The sequence below is a fragment of the Capricornis sumatraensis genome, chromosome 20, assembly GCF_032405125.1.
Source record: "Capricornis sumatraensis isolate serow.1 chromosome 20, serow.2, whole genome shotgun sequence".
NCBI classification, from domain to species: Eukaryota; Metazoa; Chordata; class Mammalia; order Artiodactyla; family Bovidae; genus Capricornis; species Capricornis sumatraensis.
In genome coordinates this window covers 19,145,925-19,172,395 of record NC_091088.1, presented here as the reverse complement: position 1 = coordinate 19,172,395, position 26,471 = coordinate 19,145,925, and the positions used below count along the sequence as shown (strand labels likewise).

Sequence of the window (26,471 nt, the reverse complement as noted above, 5' to 3'; positions counted from 1 at the left end):
ATGGCGGGCTCAGGCCCCAAGCGGCGCGCGGCGGCGGCCACCCTCCCGGCGAACGAGGAGGAAGAACGGCAGGCACGGGAGCGGATGCTGGCGGCGCGGGGCGCGGACGGCGCGGAGGGCGAGGTGACCCTGCAGCGCAACATCACGCTGCTGAACGGCGTGGCCATCATCGTGGGCACCATCATCGGCTCGGGCATCTTCGTGACGCCCACCGGAGTGCTCAAAGAGGCGGGCTCGCCCGGGCTGGCGCTGGTGGTTTGGGCCGTGTGTGGCGTGTTCTCCATCGTGGGCGCGCTCTGCTACGCCGAGCTGGGGACCACCATCACCAAGTCGGGCGGCGACTACGCCTACATGCTGGAGGTGTACGGCTCGCTGCCCGCCTTCCTCAAGCTGTGGATCGAGCTGCTCATCATCCGGCCCTCCTCGCAGTACATCGTGGCGCTCGTCTTCGCCACCTACCTGCTCAAGCCGGTCTTCCCCACCTGCCCTGTCCCCGAGGAGGCTGCCAAGCTCGTGGCCTGCCTCTGCGTGCGTGAGTACTGACCGGGCCCTGGGACATCGGCGGGCGCGGGGAGGGTTGGAGTGGGGGTGGGTGTGCCGAGCCGTGGTCGCCGCATCCTTGGCCCTCCCCGCACTCCTGGACCATCCCTACACCCCGCGCCTCCCGACCCCCGCCCCGATCCGACCCCGCAGTTCTAGACTGAGGGCAACGGCCCCAATACCCACGTGCGTTTCATTCATTCTTTTCCACACCCCCTTGAGAACTCCGCAGTGAGTCACACAGCAGGGTCCCCGCCCTGAGCCTCTGGCCGGTAGCGCCTTCCCACTCCGTCCATCCGGAGCCTTACTTAAGCTGACCCTTACTTACCTCCTGAGAGGCACCCACGTGGAGTACCTGAGAAGCCTGTCTGTTTCTTGTGTTCTTTGACTTCCCCAAGCCTTACTGTTTGTGGAGAGAGATCGTAGTTAAAAAAAAAAAAAATCAACAAACGTCATTCAAACATGCTCAGTCAGGAAGGACTGACTGATACAAACCCAATAATAGTAAAATTGTGCGTGGGCAGTGAGTGAGTTGCTCTTTTAGACAATGGAAGGTTGCATCCTCTAGCCAGTCTTAAAAGAGGGGTGCTTAACTGCATCTTAAGTGTGTGCAGGGTGGGTGCTGGCTTTGGGATCCCAAGCTGTGCTGAAATACAGCCACTGGGCACAGCCCAGATGTTGGTGGAGGAGGTCCCAGGATGTTGGTGGAGCAGGTCCTGGTATGTTGGTGGGCTGTTTTCTGGTGGTATTTCAGGAAAAAATTTTTGTACTGAAAGCCACACGATTATCGTATCTTTGTCTATGGCTGCAAACATCTCGGGAGACGTGCAGGGTGGAAGTGTCCGGCCACCTGATTTGAGGCGCTGCCTAAACCTTGAGGTGCACAGAGGTGTGAGGCCAGCAGGGCTGGTTTCTGTCCAAGCCCCGAGACTCAGGGAGCCGTGCCATTGCTTGGAGCGGCTTTTGACCAGCAGTACACGCTGGCGCTGTTGGAATTCTGGAGCCTGGGCACCAGCTCACTGTGTGTGTTGGGTGGGGGGCTTTCAGAGGCATACTCTGGGAAGTGGTGTCCCTGGGAGACCTGAGACCGCAGAGCGGCCATGCCGGGGGAGGAGGACGTCTTGCCTTTGAGGGGAATTTCAGCAATGAACATCTCAGCTTATAAAAACCTTTGGCCCAAATCTAGGAACAGTCACAGAGATAGTTGATCTGCCTGAGGGCGGGGGAACCTGTGGCTTCCAGTGGGCTTCTCAGATGATACTTTGTGCCGAGTGAGGAAAATCCCCTCTTTGTTGACTTTCTGTCAGTAGAATTTTCATTGTCCGATTTTCATTGTTGCTAGGTCTTGTTTGGTGTGTGGGCCCAGGATGTGATGATATAACACTGCCTTCAAGGGCCTCTCTGTGATCTTGGAAAGTGGATCCCTCACTTTCTCAACCTTTTGGGTTTAAGCAGATGAAGCCGCAGGATGGATTCTAGAGCGGCTGTGGCGGGTACGCCCTCACCAGGACTCCCGTGGGCGCCAAGGAGGGTCACATAAGTTCCACTCCTTCTGCAAGCGTGTCCATCGGCCATTCTCTGCTCTTTTCCTCTGAACCACCCTTGCGAGTGTGTTGTGTGTGTGTTGTATTTTCTGGTGAAAAGGAGATTTTCAGTAACACAGGGATATGCTGTCTGAAAGAGGGAGCGCTAGTCTAGAGCCTGCCACACCTAGAGGGGGATGAGGGCTTGTCCGAGGCTGGCAGGAAGGTTACAACCACCCAAGAAAGGGTCTGCTCTTGGGCACATCTGAGATGGCAGTGAAAAGCCACAGTTTCTAATTGTTGTTTGATTATTGCACACAGGCCAGGTTCTAGAACTTCTCCTCCTCGAGAGGAGAAAGGGCCCTCCACCACGCGCTCCCTGAGCGCTCCCCTTGTGGCAGCAAGCCCATGCGCTCCAGCCCAGCAGCCCAAGGCCTGAGCCGATGCCTGGTGAACGGCCCAGGGGCCCACCCTTTGAACAGCATGTCGTGGACCCACAGTTTTGCCGGTTGTCTTTGCTGCCCCAGGCATGCCCCAGGACAGCTGGCCTCTATGCATGGTGGCTCGCACTGGCTCTGGTCCTTAGAATGATCCTGCGGACAAGATAAATGGGGGAAGGTCCCTTTTCTTGTAGGTCTCACGTGGAAATGACAGCCCTTTCATGGTGCGACCTTGGGGTTTCTGTCTTTCTAATGAGTCGTGAAGGTGAATGACACAAGCTCCGTGACTCTTTGCTGACAGCCCGGGAGTCCGCTGTGACAGCCCGGGAGTCTGCTGTGCAGGGGTCGTCCAGCACGTACTGATGGCACCTGAGATTCAGGTGACCCTGGGTTTTATCAGGGCGGCAGAGGTCACTCAGGTGAGTGACAGGATCTCTCTGGGCCCGACTCAGAAGCTGAGTTGTGGACACAGAAGGTGACCTCAAGTCGCCCAACCTCCCCCTCGCCCTCTCCCACTACCCCCTAGTTATCACCCATCTGGTGGAACCTGGCAGGTCTGCTGGTGGCCGAGAGCGGGACTCTAAGTCCACTTCCAGCTTGGTGGCCCTTAGTGGGCCTGGAGAGCACAGCTTCCCTCCTTCTCCCAGGGGTCGGGTGGGGTGCCCAAGGCTCCCCTAGGGTGAGGTGGCCCCCCCACATCACCCTCCCTGGGCAGCCCGCGTGGAGTGGGCGTGGGGTCCTCAGCTGTTGGCCTCTGGGACCCATGACCTGGGGTATCTTATACTCGTATCAGGTGAAGAGCCTGCATTCTACATGTGGACAGACTTGGGTTCTGTTTGAGAGAAATTCACTCAACCTCCCAGCCTGTTTCTGCATCTGTGTTTGTGGGAACTCTGCCATGACGGGTCTAATGCACGTGGCACCCCACACAAAGGGTCACACCATGGCCGTGATTGTTCTCGCCCTCCATGTCGAGCTAGAAGCCATTCTCTGCACCCCCTTTTAGCGTGGGGGGTGGCAGCGTTTCAGCCCACCCCACCGGCGGCCCCTCCCAGCACTGGGGCAGCCGTTGCTAGCTGGCTCCAGGGCAGGATGGTCAGTTGAGGTCCCCTCTTCCTGGCAGTGAGAGACCCTCCTGGTGTGTCCACCACTGTGTCCCTGGGCCTCAAACCAGGCCTGTCCCAGCAAGGCCAGCACACCATCCGCGGCCACTGCAAGCTGTCTGGATGTCTGCCAGCTGCCCAGCCTAAGCCCCTCGCCTCGCAAAGCAGAGGCTTCTGGGTGTTTCCAAGGAGCTGGCGACCCTGGGATTGCAGGCTGTGAGCTGAGTGCAGACGACAGCCGGGTAATTAGCCCTGAAATCCGACTTTGCCAGACAGACATGAAAGTGCTCCGGCCCAGTCACGGGGCACAGCGGGTACTCAACAGAGCGCGTGACCCGAGGGAGGCAGGAGACGGCATTTCTGACCCCTTTCCCCTGGGCCACGGGCCCCTTGATGATCCCTCAGAGTAGGCAGACCCTGCCCAGAGATGTCCACCCTAAACCTTCAATCTCAGGTTTCCAGACCCCTGGAACCGCTACCCCTATCTTGACAGAAACGCCCAGCATTGAGATCTGCCATCCCCCCACTTTACAGCCAGGGAGACAGGGTGTCCTCGTCCCGAGCTGCCTCTGTCACCCGGCGTGGGGACGCGGCCGTGTCTGTGGTGAGGGTGGAGGGTGCCGGGGTCTGGGACAGTGGCCGTCACCATGCCTGGTCATCGGGGGGCAAACACTAGTGGATCTGAGGTTTGTGTCCTGGACTCCCTGGGAAGCACTCCCCCCATATCCACCCCTCACGCCGTACTTTCCCCCACTGTGGGGAGTCAGACCCCTTACAGGGAGCTGTCTAGGAAAACACCGTATTCCTCTCATGACCTTCCCTTTGCAAATGACTTTCCAGAGTAGGGTGGCCAACAGCTGCCCCCTGGGCTCCAGCTGCCCCGTGGCCACGGTCGCTGTCCTGTGCCCACGCTGGCCTCCAGTTCCTGTCCTCTCCTTCCGTGAGAGGTGCCAGGGACCAGGCATACGTGATTCCACACCCCCGGTTGGTGTGACCTTGCTGGGTCTGGATCATTGACCAGGGGAGCTCCCAGAGCACGTGTGACCGCCCCCCTCCAGTTTTGCCCCTTCCCTTCCCCACAGTGGGGCCACTGCTCCATCCAGCAGTGGTTCTTGGCTTGTGGTTGGGGTCCTGTCTGCATCCTGGCGGCAGGCCCCCACCCAACTCTTCCCTTAGTCCTGGAGGAGTCCTGAATTCTTGCTTGGGAGGGTGGGCTGGTGGGTGGCCTTGACACCCTCCTAATGCCGGAGGGAGGGGTGTCCTTCCCCCACACCGGTCCATCCATAACCAGCCTCCAGGCAGGGGCAGTTTGCTGGGCCCCATCCACCCCACCCCTGGGGGATTTGCCTGTTCAGAAGCCTCCAGCATGCTGTAGGCAACCCAGTCTGCCCTCTGAGTCACCCTGACCTTGGCTGCTGGCTGACAACCCAGAGGAGAGTCACCCCAAGTGTGGCCAGTACAGACCGAGGCCTCTGCCCAAGACCGGTACGGGATTCAGCCCTCAGCAGGGACACAGGCTACAGGGCTGGGTCTTCTTCAGCTGGTCCTCGTCAAGGACATCCTGTCAGCCGAAAGGCTCCTGAGGGCCCTGGCTGTGTGACCCAGGGCTGGGTGCTGGGCCTCTCTGGTCCTGGGTTTCAGAACCTAGAGCAGAGCAGTGCAGGCAGGTTGTACATGTGGAGGGTGTGTGAGTTCTGACCCATCGCAGCAGGGGTCCAGTTTTGGAAGGACTGGCCAGGCAGGAAATGACAGAGCTGATGAGCCTGGCAAGGGGACCAGGAGCTCCAGGCCCACTGGGCACAGGGAGGGGCTGTCCGCTCAGGGGGTCTGGTCAGGGAGAGAAGCTCACCAGAGTCTTGACAATCATGCATTCATTCCCTGGGTTGTGGGCATGAGTCGGGGGGTCCCTTGAGGGTTGGTGGCTGGCCCATCATGGGGGACCAGGGGAGTGTCCTCGGGTCGTGTGGGCAAGGGGCCGTCTGCCTGCACTTTGGTGCAGGGTCCTCGGGCCCTGAAGTCAGCCCTGTTTGGTCCATGTGAGGACTCGTGCTGGGTGTCGAGGCTGAGGCAGGGGAACAGGTTGGGGACTGGGGCGGCCTTGCTGGGTGGCAGACGCGCATGAACGGGGGTGTTCACAGTGGACGGCAGGCTACTTCATCGTGCTTCCCCACATCCTGCTCAGGATCCCTGCCCCAGGGCCCCCACCAACGTGACAGCCCGCTTCAGAGTCAGGTCAGAACCAGCTTGGGCTGGTCCCCTCCCCTCCAGGGATGTCAGCAGTGTGTGTGTGGTGGGGCCCTAAGGACTTGGCCCAGCTGATGGGTCCCCACCCTGACTGCACTTGGGACCACCTGGTTGGGAGGTGTGATGCCCAGGCCGCCCAGGCTGACCAGGTCTGCAGTAGCACAGTGTGGGAGCCTGTCACAGGCACCGGGGCTGAAGACCCTAGGCAAGGGGCCACCGCACAGGAGTGGGGCTCAGGAGGCCTGGATGTCCTCACCCCCCTACCCTAACTAGCAAACTAGGTTTCGGAGTGGGGGCCGCGGGGTCCCATCTCCCTCAGGTGCAGCGGGTTTGCAGTGAGGTGGGGCTTTCCAGACCATAGAGGTGCGAGCCGGGGATGGATACTAACTGGAGACACCCGCACACACAGCCTCGGCTCCTTAGCACATCTTCACTTGGCCGCGACCGCTCAGTTTAGTAACTTGCAGGCTCGACAGTCAGGGCCTGCAGCAGTATTCCCACTTAGCTGATGAGGAAATACAGAGGCTTAGATCCGCTAAGTCACCAGCCCAAGATCACACAGCATGTGAGAAATCGGGACCAACTTTGAAGGGCTCCTTCCTGTGGCTCCTGGGTGTTCTTGGGGTTGTGGGAGAGGCCTTGGGAACCTCTGTTTATTCTGCAGGGCTCTGCTTTGGAAGAACCCAGTAAAATGAGATGTGGCTATATGTGGAGTTTCCTGCTAACTTCAGAGCTTGCGTGTCAGCAGATCTCAGACTGTACTGAACCTGCCTCTTTCTGGTGTGTTTGAAATGAAGTGTCAGTCCCGGTTTCAGAGGCTGGCTGAGACTTCTGCCTCCGAGCAAGGGTGGGGGAGCTCTGGCCGGGTATCACCCAGCCCAGGTTAAAAATGGAAAACACGAAACACATGTTCCAGGGCTGGTCGCATTTGAAAATGTGACTCGGCCTATTAGTAACTGTTTTCATAAGAAATCAGTGATCGACAAGGGCTGTGTCCCAACTGGACTGCGGTTTTGTGTTTGCCTGCTCCTGCGTCCACGGCCTGTCTCTGCAGAGATTGGACATGGGAATTAGATGGAATCCTGGGTCCCATCCGAGCAGCCCCTGCCCCTGGAATTCCCTCATTTTCATTCAGTGCTCCAGACTCTGGAAGCTCCAGTCTTGAGTGGCCAGTGCTGGGGTCGTTGGTGGTCCTGGAGCCGAGCTGTCGCCCTGCGCAGGCTCTGCACTCAGTGCCTCTGGAGGCGAGGCTGGCCTCCTCAGATGTTTGGGGTACGGGTGGGTCCTGGGCATTCACTCTCTTGGAGCCAGTAAAGGGGAATTACACGTCGTGAAGTCAGCTGCTGGTTCTCCATGTGGGTCCTCTGGACAGCACCTCTCAACTGTCAGAAACGGTGGGTTCTTGGGCCTGCCCAGTCAGATGCTCTGGGAGGTGGTACACTCAATGGGAGACCAGTCTGTTATTGGATGGGGGGAGTTAGGGCAGGAAGGGAAAAAATGCGGGGTGCAGAGTGCAGGCCACCATGGAGGCTGGGCCTGGGGGTGAGGGGGCTCGCCCCAAGCCCAGAGAACGTTAGGGAGTCCAGGACCAGAGCGGAGGGGCTGGTTCACCGAGTACCCTCTGAGCCCTGGGTCCCTGCATGGCGAGTGGATTTGGACAATAGGGTCAAGGCAGGACACACACCCCAGAGCGACTTGCTGCTTTTTCAGCAGTCAGCCCCACTGCCAGCCACTCTCCCAGCCGCCTTGGCCCACCTGCAGCCAGGGCTCTGGGTCCAGATGCCCAGTGAGTGACCCTGTTTGACGGGTAGAGGCTCCGACGATGGGCAGGCTGGCTGCCTGGGTCCGGGGCTCGTCCGGCCGCAGTCATGGTGGTCAGCACCTGCTGCTCTCTGGCCCGGTACCAGTTGCTGCCCCAGGAGACCAGCTGGCCTGGCTTCCTGCAACCCGTGTGGCCTGCCAGCCACTTCCTCTCCCATCTCAGGGCCCACCGAGGGCTGTCTTGGGGCGCTGCCGGGGGCCTGCCAGCAAAGCTCTGATAAAACAGTGCTCATCTCCCTGGCATCTCAGCCCCTCCCACCTGTGTGGGGCCTCAGACTGTCTTTTCCTCAAGTGTTGGTCCTTTTTTATCAAGGATCCAAAAAAAAGGCACCTCTTTCAAAGAGACTCACTGGCAGCTTCTTGATAGTGAGGTTCCAGGCTCTGGTCCATGGGCCCTTCATCCTTTCATTCTGGGGGGTGGGGGCGGATGGTCCCTGCAGACCTGGGGACAAGGGAGGGCCCATGGCTGCAGCCCCCTCACAGACATGGGGACGGTGGCTGAATTCTCTGATGAGTGGGGCCAGCCAGTCCCCAGATGCTGTGGTTCTGGATGGTTCTGTTGCCTGCCCACGACCTTGCTCTGGTGTGTTTGAACTCCGGCAGAGGCGGTTAGGGTGAGGGACCCTGAGGGCACTGAGTGCGGTGTAGACAGTGGATGCTCATCCTTCGCCCCAGCTGTCAAGGTTGTTATTTTGTTATTGGCATGCACAGAATCCAAGGGCAGCCCTGATAAGGCTCATGAGGGTTTTACCCTCGGTCAGAGAGGGAAATGGGTTTTGGTGTGTTTTGTTTTGGTGTTTTTAAGTGAAAACAGCCCCCACTGTGTTTCAAGTCCAGCATATACTGGGGGCTGGGAGGCTTGCCCCCCGTGGCTGACAGCTGACAGCCTGTGTGTGAAGAGTTATCGGAGGTGGATCCTAGGCCTGGAAAGTGAGATAACCGGTCAGGCCGGGGTGAGAGATCAGGCTGAGCAAGGCTGGGCAGAGCCTTTAGGTGCTGCTCAGATAGATAAGTTCCCTGGTGCACGCCTCCTGTTTGTATGCTCACCCTGCTCAGAGTGCCTTCTACCTGCAAGTCGGCATCGCGGGTGGGGGTGGCTGGCAGTCTGCGGACAGGACTCTGAACTCAAGCCACCTGGTCGGCCAGGTTGCAGCTGGAGTTGGCGCTCCTGGTCAGGCTGTAAGCGTGACCAGTGGTCCAGGCGGCCATGGGTTGCGAGCAGCCCCCCCAGGCCGGCCGGGGGTGTCCCTCCCTCACTGGGCAGCATGTCCTGCCCTCCCAGACATGAGGATGGGTGCAAGTGAGGGAACAAGAGTGCAAGTGCAAGTCTGTGAGTTCGTTATGGGGGGATGGTGACTTTGCAGGAGGTGGCTGGCCCACTAGCGGAAACCTGAGGCCCCGACCCCCTTGCAAGGTAGAACTGGGGCACCCCTGCAGGGCAGCAAGGTGGCATGTCACAGCCAGACAAGGCCAGGACAGACCCGGCCCTGAAGGCCTGTGGGACCAGCCACCAGGCCCCGCCTGCCCTGCCATCTGCCCACAGCCCACAGCCGCTCCTCTCCTGAGCCCACCAGTCTCTATCTTCCGGCCCCAGCTGTTGCCTGGTGTTTATCTGGGGGGTGTCAGCACTGGGAACCCCAAGGGGGCCGGCTTCCAGCCAGTGCCTGCCTGCTGGTTCCCTGGGGCGGACTGTGCCCCCTGCCCTGAAGCACAGGTGGGGGCTGCCCCTAACCATGGTGGTGACAGCAGAGACCCTGGTTCCACCCGGATGCCCCCTCCATCCTGTGGTGTGGAAGCTGAGGCGCCTTGCTGAGGTGATGGACTTAAAGCCAGGGCAGCCAGAGGCCAACCCAGCTTCCCAGACGTCCTCCCAGCCCTGCTGTCTAAGGCTAGGATGGAGCCCCGTATAGAAGACATTATGGGGAGTAGTAAAGCATTTACTTATCGGCCAAAGTCAATGAACATTAACGTCTCCTATGTTTTTATTCTTTCTGTAAAAGAAAGGAATATTACAGAGTCCCCTTTGTCCTGGGATCCAGCCCATTTCCCTCCCAACCGCAGAGCCTCCACTGTCTGAGACAGAGCTAAGCTCAGGGTCCACGGGGCCCTGGGGTCCTGGGGCTGGGCTTGGCCAGCCACACCCCTTTCCTGGGTCCACAGGGGCTGGGACGCCTGCAGGGTAGGGCTCTGGTTCCCTGAAGGGGGGCCCTGGGGCTGGGCCTGGCCAGCCACACCCCCTTCCTGGATCCTCAGAGACCTCATCTGTGGGGTGGGGAGGGGAGCTCCCGCTCACCTTGGGGCGGAGACCCCAAACCCGCTGAGGTGTGCAGAGATGACAGCAGCGAGGGCTGCTGGGCAGGAGCGCCGTCTCCCCTTCCCCGTGGCTCTGGCCACGCCTCTTCCCCGCCCCGCCTTGCCCGCCCCCCTCGCCCCGCCCCGGCTTCCGGCTTCCGCCCTGGCCTGGAGCATGAATGGAGGAGTGATGCAATCTGCCAGCCTCTTGCTGCATACGGAAACCAAGGCCTCAGGGTTGTCACTTTCCATCTGAGGAAATGTAGAACTGCCCGGAAAGGTCCCTCCTCCCCCCACGCTTCCTCGCCCTCTGCTGTGCCCAGGCTCCTCGGGCCACTGGTGGGCGGGCACTTCGGCTTGGCCTCCCAGGGCCCCCTCACCCTGGGTCCCAGCCACGTGGTGAGTTGCACCATCCTGGATGCTCAGGAGAAGGAATTCCCTGCCGCTCCACCTCTCCCCACCCACAATGGGGGGGGTGTGTATCCGAGGGGCCCCAGAGTCCCAGGTCTGCCCCTGTCACAGAGAACAGGGGTCCTTTCTAAGCCTCTGGCTCCTCTTCTGTGCTGGGAGTGGCAGTGCTGATGTGTGTAATACAGGACAGCTGTCTTGGGGCTGACCTGGAGGGCCTGGACTGAGTGTGTGTCCACCCCCGAGCCACACGCTGAGGTTCACTGGTGCCCCTTGAACACGTCGGCCCCTTCATCTGAGCCTCTCCCAGCCAAGGCTCCGCTCCTGCCGCTGAAGACAGCTTTGGTGCCCTGACAGGGACTCTGCCCCCACATTCTCAAGGCCTCACATGGGCCCCACCGCCCTGAGTCGGCTGTCCACCAGCTTGCCTCTGACAAGTGCAGGACCACCAACTGGGAGCCCTAGGGGCCTGGCCAGCGTCCCCATGAGTGAGGGCCACTCCGGGTCCATTTGTCACAGCCCTCCACTGTCGTACCTGGTGTGGGGAACATCTGAAGGTTTCAGTTTAGGAGCAGGGGCCAAAGGCAACTGGTTTTAAGGCAGATTTTAACCCCTACTTTCTGGGGCGTGACAGACAGTCCTGATCAGCCATTGCATCAGCCAGGCTTAGCACAGCAAAGAGAAAAGGACAGGGAGGGTGGTATTTCGGTATCAGTTAATTTCCGAGAGAGAAGCTGTGGGTAGGGGCTGGTGCTAACCAGAGCTCATGGGGCCATTTCCTGTTTTTCGCCCACCTGGACTGTCGTGTCTCATTTGGTTAATTAGCGTGGATTTATTTCTTTGGGGGCCTTTCTCTCACTTTGTAAAAGTACATGTAATTAATTTAGCTCAGGAGGGAGCCATGTGGCACCTGCCAGCCCAGGTTGGTTCTGTCTGGAGAAGCGCTGTGTGTGGGGCATGGTGGACAGATGTCCTTCCCATGGCTCCAGGCTGTCCGGTTAATGTTTGACTGCCAGCCCACCCAGCATAAAAGGCCCCACCTGCGCCCTGGCCAGCCCCCTGGGCAGCTGGTGTCAGCAGCGGCATGAGGCAGAGCCACTCCGAGAGCCGTCAGGCCCGGCGTGTTTCCGCGGGGGACGTGGTGGAGGAAGGCATGGGTGTTGGGGGCTCGTTCGTTCCTTTGTTTTCATCTCATCCACAAGGGATGCGGTGGAGGAGGGCATGGGTGGGGCTGGTTCCTTTCTTTCTTGTCATCTCATTCTGTTTGCTTTCGAGTTACAGAGTTGGCTGCCTTCACGCCAGGCCCCTGAGCACTCAGCCCCTGCCCCCGCTCAGGTCTGGGGTCTCCCCAGGTCCTAGGTGGGGCCTGCCTGTGTTGTTGAGTTTGTGGAGTCCGGCTTGCCTGCCCTGTGCCCCGCCCCACGTCCCCACCCCGCCGCGGGGACTGCCTTAGGGTGGGGTCTTCAGTACCTGCCTTGACACCAGCAGCAGAGTTGGCGCTGGTTCTCTGGTCTAACCAATGGGACCCCCGGCTGTACGTCTCCTTCAGCACCCCCTGCACCCTCCCTCCCTGGCTTGTCAGGCTTAGGCCTCATCCGCTGTGTCCCCGGGGGATCCTACGAGGACCCTCTGAAGAGAGGGTTCCCCCCTTGAGAGGTTAGGGTGTCGGATAAATTTGCTGAAGTGTCAGGTGGGAGCAGAAAGGTGACTGCGTGCACACCCCGCCCCCCCAACCATGGAAGCTTGTGCTTCTCAAGGGTGCCCCCTGGAGGGACTCAGGTGCAGGTGCAGGTGGGGTTTTGATTCCCCGTGGGAGGTTGAAATCTGTCCATCAGGAAACATTCCGTTATGGCAGCCTGGGGGCACCTGTGCTCAGCCTGTGGCCTTGGGTACCCTCCCTTCTAAAGTCCAGATGGTCAGACCCAGGGAAGGGGCTGGGGAGTGCCTGCCCCTCTGCCCGCGTTTCCACAGCACTCACTCGCTGCCCTGTCTCCACAGTGCTACTCACTGCCGTGAACTGTTACAGCGTGAAGGCCGCCACCCGCGTCCAGGACGCCTTCGCCGCTGCCAAGCTGCTGGCGCTGGCCTTGATCATCCTGCTCGGCTTCATCCAGATCGGGAAGGGTGAGTGCGCCTAGGGTCGGGGGGCTGCCCCTGGACACCTGGCCCCAGATCCACCGCCTTGGCTAAGGGGATTCACTGGAGTCGGTGGGTCGGGTGGTCCCAGGAGAAGCGCTGATGTTGAGGTAGGCCAAGTGAATGTGGTCACCGGCAAGTTGTCGGTCCTGGAGCAGTGGGAGAAATGGGTCCACCACGCAGACCGTGGTCCCCTGTCCACACAGGGCAGGCGTGGTGGTGACGGGGGGTTGAGGGGAGAGCTCGGTGATGCGCCTGCCGTGTCAGGAGTGCGGCCAGGAGGTGCTGTTGCCAGTGCTGGTGGATCTTCCACTTGGGAACGTGCCCCCAGCCCCCGTGCCCCACCCAGGGCCCCTGGTGCCATGCAGATGCGGTGTGGCCATCCCCACCCCTCCCACGATGGCCACCCACGTGGCATGATGGGTGGCCCACAGAGCTTATCCAGGGCGGGCAGGGGCAGGTGGAGTCAACCCCGTCTCTGAAGGGGGTGTCTCGGTGAACAGAGGCACAGCTGGATGGTAGGCCAGGCTGGCCATCTGCTCAGCTGCCACAGGTCAGTGGTCCTGTGGGGCTGAGGTCCCCACCCCAGCCCCGTGTGTAAGGAGAGACCCTGGAGCCTCACTCTGCATCTAGGTGCTGATAGAGTCGGGGGCAGGAGGTGGGAGATCAGCCTGTGTCCCCTGGCTTCCTGGGATCTCACGCCCCAGCATTTTCCTGAAGACAAGACTGTGTCTATAGCACGCTGGCCAGGCCAGGCTCCAGGTGTCAAGGGGGTGTGGTCAAGGTGGAGGGGACTCCCTGCCGTCTGGAGCTTATGGTGGGAACCGACAGGTAGGAGAAGAAACCCCTCCTGTGCCACCAGCTTGTCCCGCTGGGAACTGTGTCATGTCTCCCAAGGAGGACTTGCTGAGGGAGACTCGCTTGGACGAGGAATGCAGGGGACTGGACTTCTGTGAACACAGATTTCAGCAGGGATAGCAAAGAGCTTTTGTTCAGCTTGAATACATAACGTGTTTATAATTCTGTTGCCGTGGAAAACATCCTCCCCCTGAAGCCATTCCTTTCTGAACCTGGGAGGCAGTGCAGCGTCTGCAGAATTCCTGTCCACCGGTTTTCCTCCAGATGGTCCCCTCCCTTCTAGAGGACTTTGTGGAAACCGCCCTTTCCCCACGACCGCCGCCTGATCTCCGCTGCGGTGGCTGCCCCAGGGTCTCGTGCTGAACCTCGGCAGGAGGGCCAGGACCCTTCAGGCGGGGCTCAGCACCATGGTGCCTGGAAGGCCGCGGGCCGCACTGCACCTGCAGGGCATGACCTGTGTCTCACAGACTGGCCCATGCATTGTCTCTGGCTGTCCTTCACCCAGTGCCTGGCCCCTCCAGCCTGCCTGGAGCCCAAGGGTCCCGGGGCTGCAGAAGGGGCTGGGGTGTGGGGCCAGCAGGTCCGGTCGCAGGCCTCGGTAGCCTCACCTTTGATGCCGTGAGACTCACAGGCAGTGTTGCCCTCCTTCTCATCCTCCTTCCCCAGGACCAGACCCATGAAGAGAAAACTCGGATTGGGGAGGGTCAGCCCTGATGAGGATGGCTTTTCTGAGGCCCGGAGCGGGGGTTGGTGTGACCAGGGACCGCTCTGCAGTCCTGGCCTGAGATTGCAGGAGTGGGAGGGGCTCGCTGGGGGTGGGGGAGTTGGGCGTATGGGCCCTCGAGACCACGCCTAGCCTCTTCAGGAAGGGGGAGACTGAGATTATCTCAGATCCCAGCGGGCACGGCTCAGCTGGGGGAGGCCACAGAACAGCAGGCCCAACGGCAGGGTTGGGAGTGGAGCCCTGAGGACCAGGGCTGAGCAAGAAGAGAAGCGTGGGCAGTTTTTTGTGTTTTTGCTTTTGTCTGTTGGCCGATTACCTATAGCACCTGCAAGGCCCTCAGCCGAATGTTCCTGGATTGGAGGGTGGGAAAGGTACAGAGAAGGCGAGTCTCTGGAGCCCAGCCCTGCCCAGAGGACACACGGTGGGACCTCGTGGGTGCGTGGATGCTGTGGCTGGGGTCACCCTGCAGATAAAGGGTGCCCCTGCTGGAGGTCATGGGAGGGGACCAGGCAGCCCCACCCCACACCCCCCACAGCAGCCCCTCGACCTCACCTGGCACTGGGCTCAGCAGGAGTCCTGGGTGTGGAGGCCACTGTGGACGGTCACCATGTGCAGGGACATAGCTCCCTCGGGTCTGCCCACCCTGTATCCTGCCCCAGGGTGGTGTCGGCAGGTGGTGGGGAAGGCCCTGAGCAGCTCTGCTGGTGGTCGAGGTCGGTGGGCGGGGAGCTGTGGGGCCTGGAGGAGACCCTCATCCCGGGAGGATCTGGGGCTCGGACCAGTCTCTCCAGGAGACTGTGCCTCCTGGAGCCTCACATCCTCATATGATAAGTGGCCACAGCAGCCCCAGGCCTGTCTTTGGGTCGTGGGCAGGCGCCTCGAGCAGCCTGTGAGCAGAGCTGCTCTCTTCAAAGTCGGGGGGAGATGTTTCGGATGCTCCTGGGCCCGGCCACCCCAGTGCAGGACTCAGGGTGCCCGTGACAGAGGCCGTCTTAGAGGGGTCGGGACCACACTAGGACTGCAGGACGCTGACTGGGGCCCCAAGGCTGGGCTTCCGTCCTCCCCCAGCCACCCATGCCCCAGGAGACAGGGCCGGCGCTTGGCGGGCCAGATGCCTGGAGTAGCAGGTCATGCGCAGATGGGCCGCCTCAGCCGCGGTGGCAGGACTGATGCAGGCGGCTCACCCCCTCGGGTGCTCTTTGATGGTTTTTAATTGAGACCTTTCTGTTGGTCTGTGCAGCCCACATGCTTTGCTTGTGTGGCCCGCCCAGAAGAAATCAAAGGCCTGGCAGCTGGCTCTGTCTCCCTGCCACCCCCACTCAGCCCCGCCCTGGGTGGTCAGCAGCAGGCCGGCAGCAGCAGGGCAAAGCCCTGTGCTGGGTGCTATTGGTGCTCGGGGGTCTCCCAGCCTGTGCAGTGGGCACAGTTGGTGCTCGCAGATTTGCCTGCCCGTGCAGTGGGGAGAGGGTCCTTTGAATCTTCATACCAGGGCAGCTCCTCCAGGAGTTTAAAAGATGGATGACACAGTAGACAGGCTGGCCGTGGGAACCGTCCCATCCTCGCCCCCCACCCCCTTAGGCAGAGCCAAAAAACAGGCACCAGACCCCAGGTGCCCAGCCCAGGGTGGGGAAACGGGAGAGAGGACCCCTGACAAGCCCACTGTAGATGAAACACCTCCCCACCCCACTCCACCCCCGCCAGGGATGACTGGTCTGTGGATGGAGCAGAGGGCACAGCTGACTCTCGGCAGAGCTCAGCCCTGCGGCCAAGCACCTGCTTGCTCGGCCAGTGATGAAGAGGCAGGGTCCATGGCCAGGCTGTTTCACGTCCCAACCGTGCCCATGTGTTGCAGAGTGGAGACGGGGGCGTCTGAGCCCTCACTCTGCAGAGTGTCCTGGGGTGGCCGCAGCACAGGGCACGGACAGGGCTTCAGACACTGCAGTTTCGGTCTCAGAGTCTTGGGCCAGCAGTCCCCAGTCCAGGCCGAGCTCCCTCCGCAGCTCACAGGAGGGGCCTTCCTGCCTAGTGCTTCCCAGGTTCGTGGCCACATCACACGGCCGCCATCCTCATGTGGCCCCCATGTCTCTGTCTGACAAGGACGCTTGGGGAATAGGGCCCACCTTAGTCCATGGTGTCTCACTTTGCTATCCTTGCCTTGATTACATCTGCAGAGACCCTTTATCAGAGCATGTCGTGTTCTGAGGTTCCAGAGGGGACATGAACTGTTGGGGGTACCCTGTTTAGCACCTGGTACCACGTACACGATAACTGTGTGGAACCCCAAGAGTTATGGAGGGACCAAGCGAAAGATTCCAGCACAGTGGACGTCCTCCGCCCTGGTTGAGGGGGTGACTTTCTCACAGTCGGCCTCCCATCCGGGGAGGGGTTTTAGGGGCTGTGGCAGGAGGGGCGAGTCCTGGTCACGCTGAGGCCCTGGGATTTTTCTGGCTTTCCGCCAGCCACCATCTCCAGACTGGCTGCGGGTTCCCATGCCTGGGCCCAGGCCCAGCTGTGGTGAGGGTGACAGGCCAGGCCGGTCTCAGGGGGACACAGAGATCTTGGCGAGCCTTTGTCCTCTGATCCAGAGGGGCTGGCACGTCCCAGTGCGCACACGGCCCCTCTGAGGGTGGGGCGCCTGCACCCCCGGGCTCTCTTGGCTGGTTCCCACGGCCCTGTCTGCATGACGCAGGGGTTTGGGCTGCTTTTCCTGAAATGGGCTCCCTGGGGCCTTGTGAACACTCCCCTCCCAATCCTCCTTGTTCTCAGAGGGATCCTGGCGGGCAGGCAGGCCTGCCTGGTGCCCAGAGCTGCCCAAGGGCTGGTGTGTGGCTATCTGCTAGCATTCACCTTCCTGTGGCCCTGTGAGGTCTGCAGAGAAGCCCCAGAGAAGGAGGGGCCCAGGGGACCCCACTGAACTGCTGGAGTTCCCACACCCCAGGCCCCGCAAGAGGGCCTCCCCGCTTGTCTGCCCTGGTGACTTTCCTGTCTGCCTCTCGTGGGCCTGGGGGCCCTGTGAGGACAGAGCTGGAGTGGGGAGCTCCGTGGTCATGGGCAGGGGTGGGGTATCGGCACAGTCATTTCTCTTCGTGTCTGTCTGGTGCCTGGAGCTCTATGTTTACACAAGACTCGCACTCCAGCTTGGGGTCCGTGGGAGCCCTCGCACGTGGCCCAGACACCTGCCACCACTCTAGGGCAGGATCCTGCCCTTCAGCGTCTGCTGGGGGAGCCTCCTCGTGCCCTGTCCAGCGGCACATGCCTTCGCCCACCAGGTGGCCCCCACCCCACCCTTACCCCCATGACAGCCCCAGGTGTATCTCCGGTCAGCACCATGTCCCCTGCTTGCCGGGGCTGGTGGGTGGCTGAGACCACTGTGTGGAGTCTGGGTTCTGCCCTCCCAGAAGGGCTACCCCATGTGTGTCCCCTGCGCTGGCCGCTGGCACCGGGCAGCTGGCTGCACACATCACCCCGTGGGGCTCTGGCCACCTCACTCGGCTTTTAGCTGTTCTGGAGACAGGCGGGTGGCCCCCCTCAGTTCTCCAGAGCTGCGTTGAGGGCCCCATTCCTGACGGGATGTGTGGAAGGCATGGGCAAGTGGGGCCACTGTCCCCTCGCCGCCACCCCAAAGCTGTGCCCGTCTTGGGGGTCCCCGGCCAAGTGCCGTATGGAGCCAGCAGAGCCGGCGCCTGCTCCAAGGCGCTCGTGGGGAGGAGAGCAGCGATTGGACAGCATTTGGTTGGGTGCCTGGTGCAGCTGCGGCCCTGGTCTGGGAGGTCCTCCAGCAGACAGAAGCTGGACAGACCCAGGGGCTCCGCTGAGGGGGCCTGTGTGCGTTCACTTGGGGCAGTTCAGCGGGAAGGAGGTGACGGGGTGGGGGCAGTCCAGAGGGGCTTGCAGTAGTGGGTCGGAGCCCAAAGCTGCCCGATTCCCAGCGGAGCTCCCCCCAACCCCCACGCTGTGCCAGGAATGATGGGGTGGGGGTGGGGATATGGGGTCTGGGATGCAGGGATGTCCACTTTCCTGCAGGGGAGCTGGACACTTTGTAGACAGGGAATGAGGCCCCAGACAACCCAGGAGCTCCCCGAAGGACGGCCCAGCTACACCTGTCCTTCAGAGGCCCCTGGGCAGCCCAGTGAGATTGTTCAGTCTGAGTTCGGGCATAGCCACTGTGTTCTCTTGGGGTTTCAAGGCTACAAGTCACCCTGTACATCCAGGAAATTCTGGGGACAGGAATTCCATCCACCGTCTCGGGGCGATGATGCTTTCACGTCAGGACACCAGGCTGGTTGTCCACAGAGCTGAGTAAACCCTTGATGAAAACAAGCTTCCAGATGTCAGGGGTAAAAACCGTGGTTCTTACTTGAAAACCCAGCCTGTATTTCAAGCCTCGAATTTCTTCAGCAAAAACAGCAGCTGTTCTGCGTAGCGGTGTCTCCAGCCCATAAGTGCACGTGTGTGTGTTCCTGGGTGTGCACCCACGTGCACACACATACAGGCAGTGTCACTGCTTCAGGGTTGTGCTTGAGGTGGGAGCCAGTTCTAGCAGATGCACCGAGCTCTATCTCGCAGCCTGTGTGCAAGGAAGCTGCCCATGAATCCGCAGGAGACAAGGAGGCGTGTCCTGGTGGGGAAGTGGCGCAGGTTGAGGAGAAAGGCAGGTTCGCTTCTTGGAAGGAGCCCTTGTTGGCAGAGACCTTTGATGCCCTAGAAGCCAGTGGCGGCAGCAGCAAGGCATGTGGGGGTACGGGATCTGTGCAGACCGGGGATGGTGGAGCCACTAGGGGCTCCCCTGGGCTCTCAGGAGCAGCTGCAGAATTCTGAGAGCTGCGGGCGCCTCATGGTCCCAGAGCCAGGCCCCTGGCAGGTGGCCCGAGCCTCCATGTCCCTGATGGTGGGACAGATGTAAAGGGATGTACATTCCAGAACATTGCGTGGGGACTGGCTGGGCTCTGGGTGCTGTGCTGAGGTGCACTGTCCAGCTCTCTGCGCCGCCCCCGGCCCTGCTGATCACCCTGTGACCGGGCAGTCTCGGGACCCAGGCATCCTACTCGGATCACATGTGGGTGGTGGGCTGGGTGAGGTGCCAGCCGCCTCAGAGCCCATGCTCATCACGAGACCATGGCCTCATCTGGTGGGCAGAAGCGGCCATCCCCCATCCATCTCCCAGCTTAGGCTGGAGGTGAAGGGCAGACAGTGCAGGCATGCGGACCCAGAAACAGGCACTCAGAGTCCATCTCTCCCCCGAGGAGCTTACTGGAGGAAATGGGTGCACTTCCTGGAAGGAAGTGCAGGCTTCAGCTGGGTGGAAGGAGGGGTTCACGGGAGCCTCCCTGTCGTGCCCCAGGGGTGGCATGGCAGCCTCCGTCTCCCCATCCCCTGCTCAGACCCTCACCTGCAGGTGAGAGATTGTCCCTGTCTCAGTTTGACGCTCGGCTCCTCCAGCTCCGTGTGCCCGGCACGCTGACTCTGCTCCCCTTAGCACCTCTGCTTCTGTTGCAAGCCTCTCCCACGAAGGTGATAGTCGCTGAGTGTATATCAGTGCCACCACCACCCCCAGAGCTGGGGAGCCAGGAACTGACCCCCCGTGGGGAGTGGCTGATCCCTACTGTGTCAGCACCCACTGTCAGGCTGGTGCCTCATTATGGAGCAAGTCTTTCCTGCCCTGGGTATGAAGGGGCCATTTCACTGATTGTGTAACAGTCCAGAACAGGCAGGCCAGACACCGTGCTGGTAGCCAAGGACCCTTCTGAGACCCCCATGTTTCATGTCTATTGTGCCAGGTTGAGGGGGGGCCCCTGTGAGACGTCTAATGGAATCTGGATTTGGCCTCATTTAGGAAAAGGGAGGGATGGAGCTGAGGCCAGCCTGGTTTCCTGGGGCCCTGAATCCGGTGACACATGTCCTTTGGGGACGCAGGAGTCATAGCCAGAGGTGCCAGCTGATGGTGGGGCAGAGGTCGACCCGTGCGGCCACAAGCCCAGGACACCTGGGGCCCTTTAGGGTAGAAATGGTCAGCTGAGAAGCCAGCCCCCTTGTGTCCAAGAGCCCGTATGTCCATCTGGGTTAAAGAGCAGCCCACCGTCCTTCCTCAGCTACAGCCCCTTGGGTCTGCTGCGTCCAGGGGCAGGGGTGAGAAGCCTGGGTTTACAGCTCTGGGCTCCTGGTGCTGAGGGGGAGAGCAGGTCTCTGCCCCAGAGCCATGTCACGGGGTGTCCTGTCCCCCAGGCACAGACAGGCAGGGGTGCTCGGCACAGCTAGGGGTCTGCAGAGCCACCAGTCCCATCTGGGAGTCCAGAGGAAGGCCCTGGGGGCTGCGTTCCTCACGCTCAGGGCAGAGCCGAGCTCCCTCGGCCCCCACGCCCTTGGCCCCGGGTGGCTCGCAGGTGCATCTAATCTGTTGCATTTTTGTCTATGACCATGTTTTGCTCCAGGAACATTCCGGAACTTGTGGCTTGCCCTCGGTGCCGCACTGTCTAACCCAGAGCTCCTTTCTGTCTGTTTGGCCTCTGCCAGGTGGCGTAGCCAATCTGGATCCCAAGTCCTCCTTTGAAGGCACCAAAGTGGACGTGGGGAACATCGTGCTGGCGCTGTACAGCGGCCTCTTTGCCTACGGGGGATGGTAGGTTCTAGAACGCCTGGGCCCCAGAGCGCCCAGAAACCCACATATCTCGGTCGGCGGTGGTGATTCTGGGAACAAGAGACCCCTCACATCCCAAGGAAGCACAGAGGGGCCCTGGTGCTCTTCTCGGCCCCCAAGAAGGGGCTCCCCAGATAAACCGCTAGGGACACTGCTGACCCTTTGGAGACTGTGCGGCTGCCTGGGCGTGCGGGGAGGGGCAGGACCATCGCCATCTCAGTAGGGGCCTGGGGGTTGTGGGGGTCCCCCTCCCCACCCAGGGCAGCCAGGAAGGGTCCCATGGGACCTACGTTCTTTTGTTCCGATGAGAAAAGGAATGTATGGTAAAAGTCTGCTCTCTGAATTCTAGGAATTACTTGAATTTTGTCACAGAGGAGATGATTAATCCCTACAGGTACGTGTGTGAACAGAGGTGTGTGTTTTCATCATTTTCACCTGAGAGGAGGAAGAAGCCTCGCTGTATCCAAGAGCCCATCCTTGGGCCCAGCCAAGTGCAGTGCAGGGAGGGTCCCTGGGGTTGGGCTCATGGGGGGCGGGAGGCCTTGAATAGCATATTCCCACAGAAAGGGTAGGAAGCCCACTTCACAGATGCGGGCTGGGTTGCTGGCCCACGTTTGCACGGCTGCCCTGCCCCATGCACCGCCTTCCAGCCACGTGCCGCTCCCCGGCAGTGAGGTGTGGGCTTAGCCACCGAGGGGTCAGCTGGCCCCGTGCTGGGCCTTGTTTTGTTGACTTGCCCGCCCGGTCCTCTCAGAAACCTGCCCCTGGCCATTATCGTCTCACTCCCGATCGTCACCCTGGTGTACGTGCTGACGAACCTGGCCTACTTCACCACGCTGACCCCCGAGCAGATGCTCACGTCGGAGGCCGTGGCCGTGGTAAGATGCCAGCCCTGCCCTCTGAGCTCAGACAGGAGCGGAGTGGGCCTCTCCTTTGCAAACCACCCTCCCACCAGGAGGGGTTGAGCTGGTGCTTTGCCAGGCCCACCAGGCGTGCAGGGTGCTGGCTGCACGTGGGGGTCCCAGGAGGCTTTAACGGCGCTGGTGCTCAGGCCGCCCGGATGGTTTTAGATTGGCTCAGCGATGCTGGTCCTGGCACCAGCTGTTTTTAGAGATGAGGGGCTGAGTCCATTACACACCTCTAGCCCCACCTCAGAGGCTGGTCCACCATCTGAATAAATACTGAGCTCCTTGGGGAGGGTCGTGTGAATGAGGGCCGGGGGTGTCTCAGGAAGGGACTGCAGGGCAGGAGGTGTCCCGGGCAGGGCTCACAGTCCGTGTCCATCCAGGACTTCGGGAACTACCACTTGGGCGTCATGTCCTGGATCATCCCCGTCTTCGTGGGCCTGTCCTGCTTCGGCTCTGTCAACGGGTCCCTCTTCACGTCCTCCAGGTGAGCCCGGCCAGGGCGGCTCTGTCATGCGGGCCCCGCGGGGCCAGAGCAGGACAGGGTGTGGGTCACCACTGCACACAGCTTCCTCACGTGAGTTCTCAGGGTTCTCTTTCTTGTTACTTGTAATAACATAGCTGTCAGGATGTTCACGTGACTCGGAAATAATCCCCATCCCTGCCTAGAGGTGACAGAGCTACCCTGTCCATCCAGACCGTCGTGGGTTCCTCTGGACCTTGCTGGGCCAGGGCTAATGGGACCCCTCAGCAGCCGTCCCCGAGGGACACCGAGGCCCACAGCACAGGCCCCTCTACCCCCACATGCCCGGGTCCCTCGGCTGAGGCTGACCGCCACCCCTCTGTCCACAGGCTGTTCTTCGTGGGGGCCCGGGAGGGCCACCTGCCCTCCATCCTCTCCATGATCCACCCGCGGCTGCTGACGCCTGTACCCTCACTGGTGTTCACGGTGAGTCCCCGCTCTCCACGTAGGGGGTCACTGGCAGGTGGAGGACAGGCGTGTTCCTTGGGGATCACTTGAGATAGGGGGCCACGCCCTGTCTGGGGACCCCTGTGCTGGTTCCACCTGGTGCCGGCCAGGCTGAGGATCAGGCTGAGACGAGACGTACACAGGTGAGCGCAAGTGAGTACCCTTCATCACACGCGCCCCTGGATGCCAGAGAGCACAAGATAGTGTTTTGTTTCTCCAGAATTAATACACGGTAGTTGTTAAAAAAAAAAATCTGAAATCAGCATAGAGGCACTTGATGCCAAACCTCCCAACCAGGGTAGACATGGCCTCTGCCACCTCTGTGAAGCCCAGGGCCTCAGCCACCCTGCCATCAGCACGTCCCTTTGCTCTGAGGACCCTCGCGTGGTGCAGACCACTTATTCCGCTAAGACAGGAAGGGGCGCGTACGGTCATCCCTCCCCCCGGCACGTCCTGAGGCTCACAGCCTGCCCTCTGCTTGCAGTGCGTCATGACCCTGCTTTACGCCTTCTCCAAAGACATCTTCTCCGTCATCAACTTCTTCAGCTTCTTCAACTGGCTCTGCGTGGCCCTGGCCATCGCTGGCATGCTCTGGCTTCGCTACCAGAAACCGGAGCTGGAGCGACCCATCAAGGTGAGGGCTGGGCGTCCACGCTGTCCCCTCCACAGATAAGGGCTCAGGGCGTCCTCCCCAAGGGCACCTTGATCAGTGCGTGAACACCTGATCTGGACGAGGGACTGAGTTTGGTAGACGACTGTTGATGGCCAAGCGTGTGATTCCAGGTGCTGGGGTTCATTCAAGATCACAAATGACCCCCTAAAGCTCTGCTCTCCTAGAGCTTGTCTTCTGCCAAAAGAAGAGGGGCAGAAGAAGGCTGCCACGCCAGGCGGGTGTGGGGGGCAAGGGGACTGAATAGCCTGGGACAGCACTGAACTGCCTGGCCGAGGGGGTGGGGAGAGTGAGGATTGCCACGCTGTCTGGGGACGCCCGGGCGCTGGCGTGACCAAGGATGGGGGTGCTGCGACAGGCTGCAGGGTGGGACATGTCCCCCAGCTTTGTCCCCGATTGGTCCATTCAGACTGTCTGCCCCCTGTCCGCCTAGCCTGAGAGGGCCTTCTCCCTTTCCTCCACTTGGTAATGGGGGCAGCTCCCCAAGGGCAACCGTTTTTTGCACAGAGAGGGCCACACACCTGCCAAGGCCCTGGCGAACACATTAGCTCTGTCCCCCAACGGTGGTGTCTGATCAAGGGCGGAGCCCCTCTGCAGCTGACACAGGCCTCTTGCCTGCTTCCCCACCTAGCAGTCCTGCAGAGGCCAGGCCTGGCCTTCCTGCCTTGGACAGGTTCCCCGGGCGCCAGGGCGACCTCAGTGCCCTGGTCCACCTGGCTCCCTGCTTGTGGGGGTGCTGTCCCCGTGAGGCCAGCCGTGGTGCGGGCAGTCTGGGCTGACCTTATGGGACCCTTGCTCTCCCCAGGTCTCTAGCCAGTGTGTAGACAGAGGGTGGAGTCCGCGTGTAGGCAAGCCTCCTGGTAGAAGGCACAGTGTTTGCAGAGGGGGACGAGTGTCCCTGGGCCCCTGGCTGTGTGTGGGTGGGGCTCTCTGCCCAGCGGCTGTGTACCTGTGGTCCAGCCTGTCCACAAGGGCCCTCAGAGAAGGCAGCCACACCTTGCTTGTTAGTGGTGGCCGCGGTCTTCCCAGAGGTGTCACCCCCCCATCAGGCGACCGTGGTGGGGGGCAGGGTTCCCTCCTTGTGATGTGGGAACCTGGGAGTCCACCCTCCTCTGACCTTGAGAAGCCTGCTTGTTGCTGCTCACCCGCCGGCTCCCACTGGTCTTTGGGTAATTACTGCCTGCTGCCCGGTGCTGAGCTGGGTAAACGGAGAACACGGCAGGGTCCGCTTCTCAAGAGGCCAGCGCAGCTCAGGGAGGCCAGCCCGAGGGAACCTCAGGCCCTGGCAGACAGCAGAGACGCTGCTCAGGCAGCATGGTGGCCCTTTTGGATCAAGAAGGCTCAGCCAGGCACAGGGCTGTCTGGGGGTCTGTGGGAGAAGCCGGGTGGGCCCCGGGGAAGGCCGGCTTCAGCAGGGGTGGAGAGAGGGCTCCAGGGGTGGCTGGGTCATGGCAGGTGTGGACGGGAGGAGACATACGGAGGAGACTCCAGGCTCCCCGGAGTCAGCTGCGGCACCCCCGGCAGGTTCATCTGGCCCTCCCGGTGTTCTTCATCCTGGCCTGCCTCTTCCTGATCGCCGTCTCCTTCTGGAAGACCCCCGTGGAGTGCGGCATCGGCTTCACCATCATCCTCAGCGGCCTGCCCGTCTACTTCCTTGGGGTCTGGTGGAGAGACAAGCCCAAGTGGCTGCTCCAGAGCATCTGTGAGTGCCTCCCTGCCTGCCGGGCCTCCTCCGTCCCCCAGGGGTCTGTCCCGCCCACCTGGCTGTGCTCCTCTGACCTCAGTCCAGTGGCCAGGAGCAGCACAGCGGGCAGTGCCCCCCGCCCTGGGTCACTGGCAGGAGTGGGGGTGGTCCGCATCAGGATGTGCGAGGTCCTGGCTGAGGGGCCCGCAGTGGCCAAGCCAGGCCTGTCTGGCGGTGACCTGGCCCACGTATTTCAGGATAAGACGCTGAGCCTGGCACCAGCTAATCTCAAAACAAAGGATTCCAGAAAACTAGGCTGCTCTTGCCAAGTAACAAAAGCATCCCCCCCCCCGCCCCCCCCATCTGCCGCCAGCTTAAAGCCAGCCGGCTGACCTAGAAAAGCAAGGGAGGAGAAAACGGGATCCCTCAGAGTGGTCACAGGACTTGCTGACAGGCCTGTTCAGGACCTGCGCCGAGACCGCCGTTAGAACAGGCTCCTGGGTGGGCTTAAACACCCACCAGGGAGCAGTCCCAGAATTGCTGGCCACCTGCCTGGGGCCCAGGGCACTGTCTGTCAGTGAAATGATGTTAGTGGTCACACACACGCAGGGCCCCTCCGTCCTGAAATGCCCCCCTAGTGATGCTCGTGGAGCATCACCTGGGCCATAGCACACACGCCTGCTTCAGCCCCTCTGAGGCCTGTGGTGGGTGTGCGGGCAGCCAGGCCCATCATCCTGTTATGGGTCCCGGGGTCTGAACTGGGGTGAGGGGTGGAGGCAGCTCACTTGCTGCCTCCATTGCTAGGATCCTCCTTTGCTAGGATCCTTGACCATCCCCGCCACCTTCCAGTAATAGTCCCAGCAGATAGCCAGGGGCCTGGGGCGTGATGCCCACACGTGAATTCCTGGCTTCTCTTACAACCTCGGGACTCAGACAGCAGGGCTGGGTGAGCCCACGTCCCGTGCAGCCTTGACCCTCAGGCACCAGGCCAGGGCACCCAAGTAATGCCCTCTCTTCCCGGCAGTTTCCACGACGGTCCTGTGCCAGAAGCTCATGCACGTGGTTCCCCAGGAGACGTAAGCGACCAGAACCAGGAGGCTGCCCTGAGAGAACAGCTCGGTCCCACCATCCAGGCAGCTCTGCCGGGGCCCCCGCTGTCCCTGCCCCGGGGCCAGCCGGGCCACGGTGAACCCTGGTACGATTTTAGTCCCTTGAAGGCGGACGTCCGCGGATACCTCTCGAGCGTGGAGGCAGGAACATCGGACCAAGGAGGCCGCGGGCTTCCTCCCGAACTGGGCCTCCTCCCTTCTCACCTTTGTTTATTTGTATTATTTTTTCTTAACTTAAGTCTTGGGTCGGGTTAACATTACCAAGACAATTATTTTTTTAAGAAATGGGGTGGAAAGGTTTTCTCCCCAGACGCTGTCTGCAGCACAGCATTCTTCCGAGGGGCCAGGTCCTGTCACCAGATTCTGGATGGTGGCCTGGACACATGTGCTCGGCTTCCCTGTTTCTCCGT

At 61.1% G+C, this 26,471-nt stretch overlaps 1 protein-coding gene across 1 annotated transcript; it reads left to right on the top strand.

The window, feature by feature from the left end:
* On the top strand, window positions 1-26,032 carry SLC7A5 (solute carrier family 7 member 5). The gene is made up of 10 exons (XM_068992415.1): window positions 1-532; window positions 12,370-12,495; window positions 20,600-20,705; window positions 21,073-21,117; window positions 21,478-21,601; window positions 22,012-22,115; window positions 22,481-22,577; window positions 23,083-23,232; window positions 24,793-24,970; window positions 25,977-26,032. Exons 1-10 carry the CDS (start codon window positions 1-3, stop codon window positions 26,030-26,032), a joined length of 1,518 nt encoding a protein of 505 aa, XP_068848516.1.
* Window positions 26,033-26,471: the final 439 nt, after the last annotated feature.

What these genes read in the sequence shown, in the direction of transcription:
- SLC7A5 (XM_068992415.1), top strand. Translation starts at nt 1, where the DNA reads ATGGCGGGCTCAGGCCCCAAGCGGCGCGCGGCGGCGGCCACCCTCCCG. An exon ending in CGTGGCCTGCCTCTGCGTGC is followed by an intron (nt 533 to 12,369) that starts GTGAGTACTGAC and finishes CTGTCTCCACAG; the next exon opens with TGCTACTCACTGCCGTGAAC. An exon ending in TCCCTCTTCACGTCCTCCAG is followed by an intron (nt 22,116 to 22,480) that starts GTGAGCCCGGCC and finishes CTCTGTCCACAG; the next exon opens with GCTGTTCTTCGTGGGGGCCC.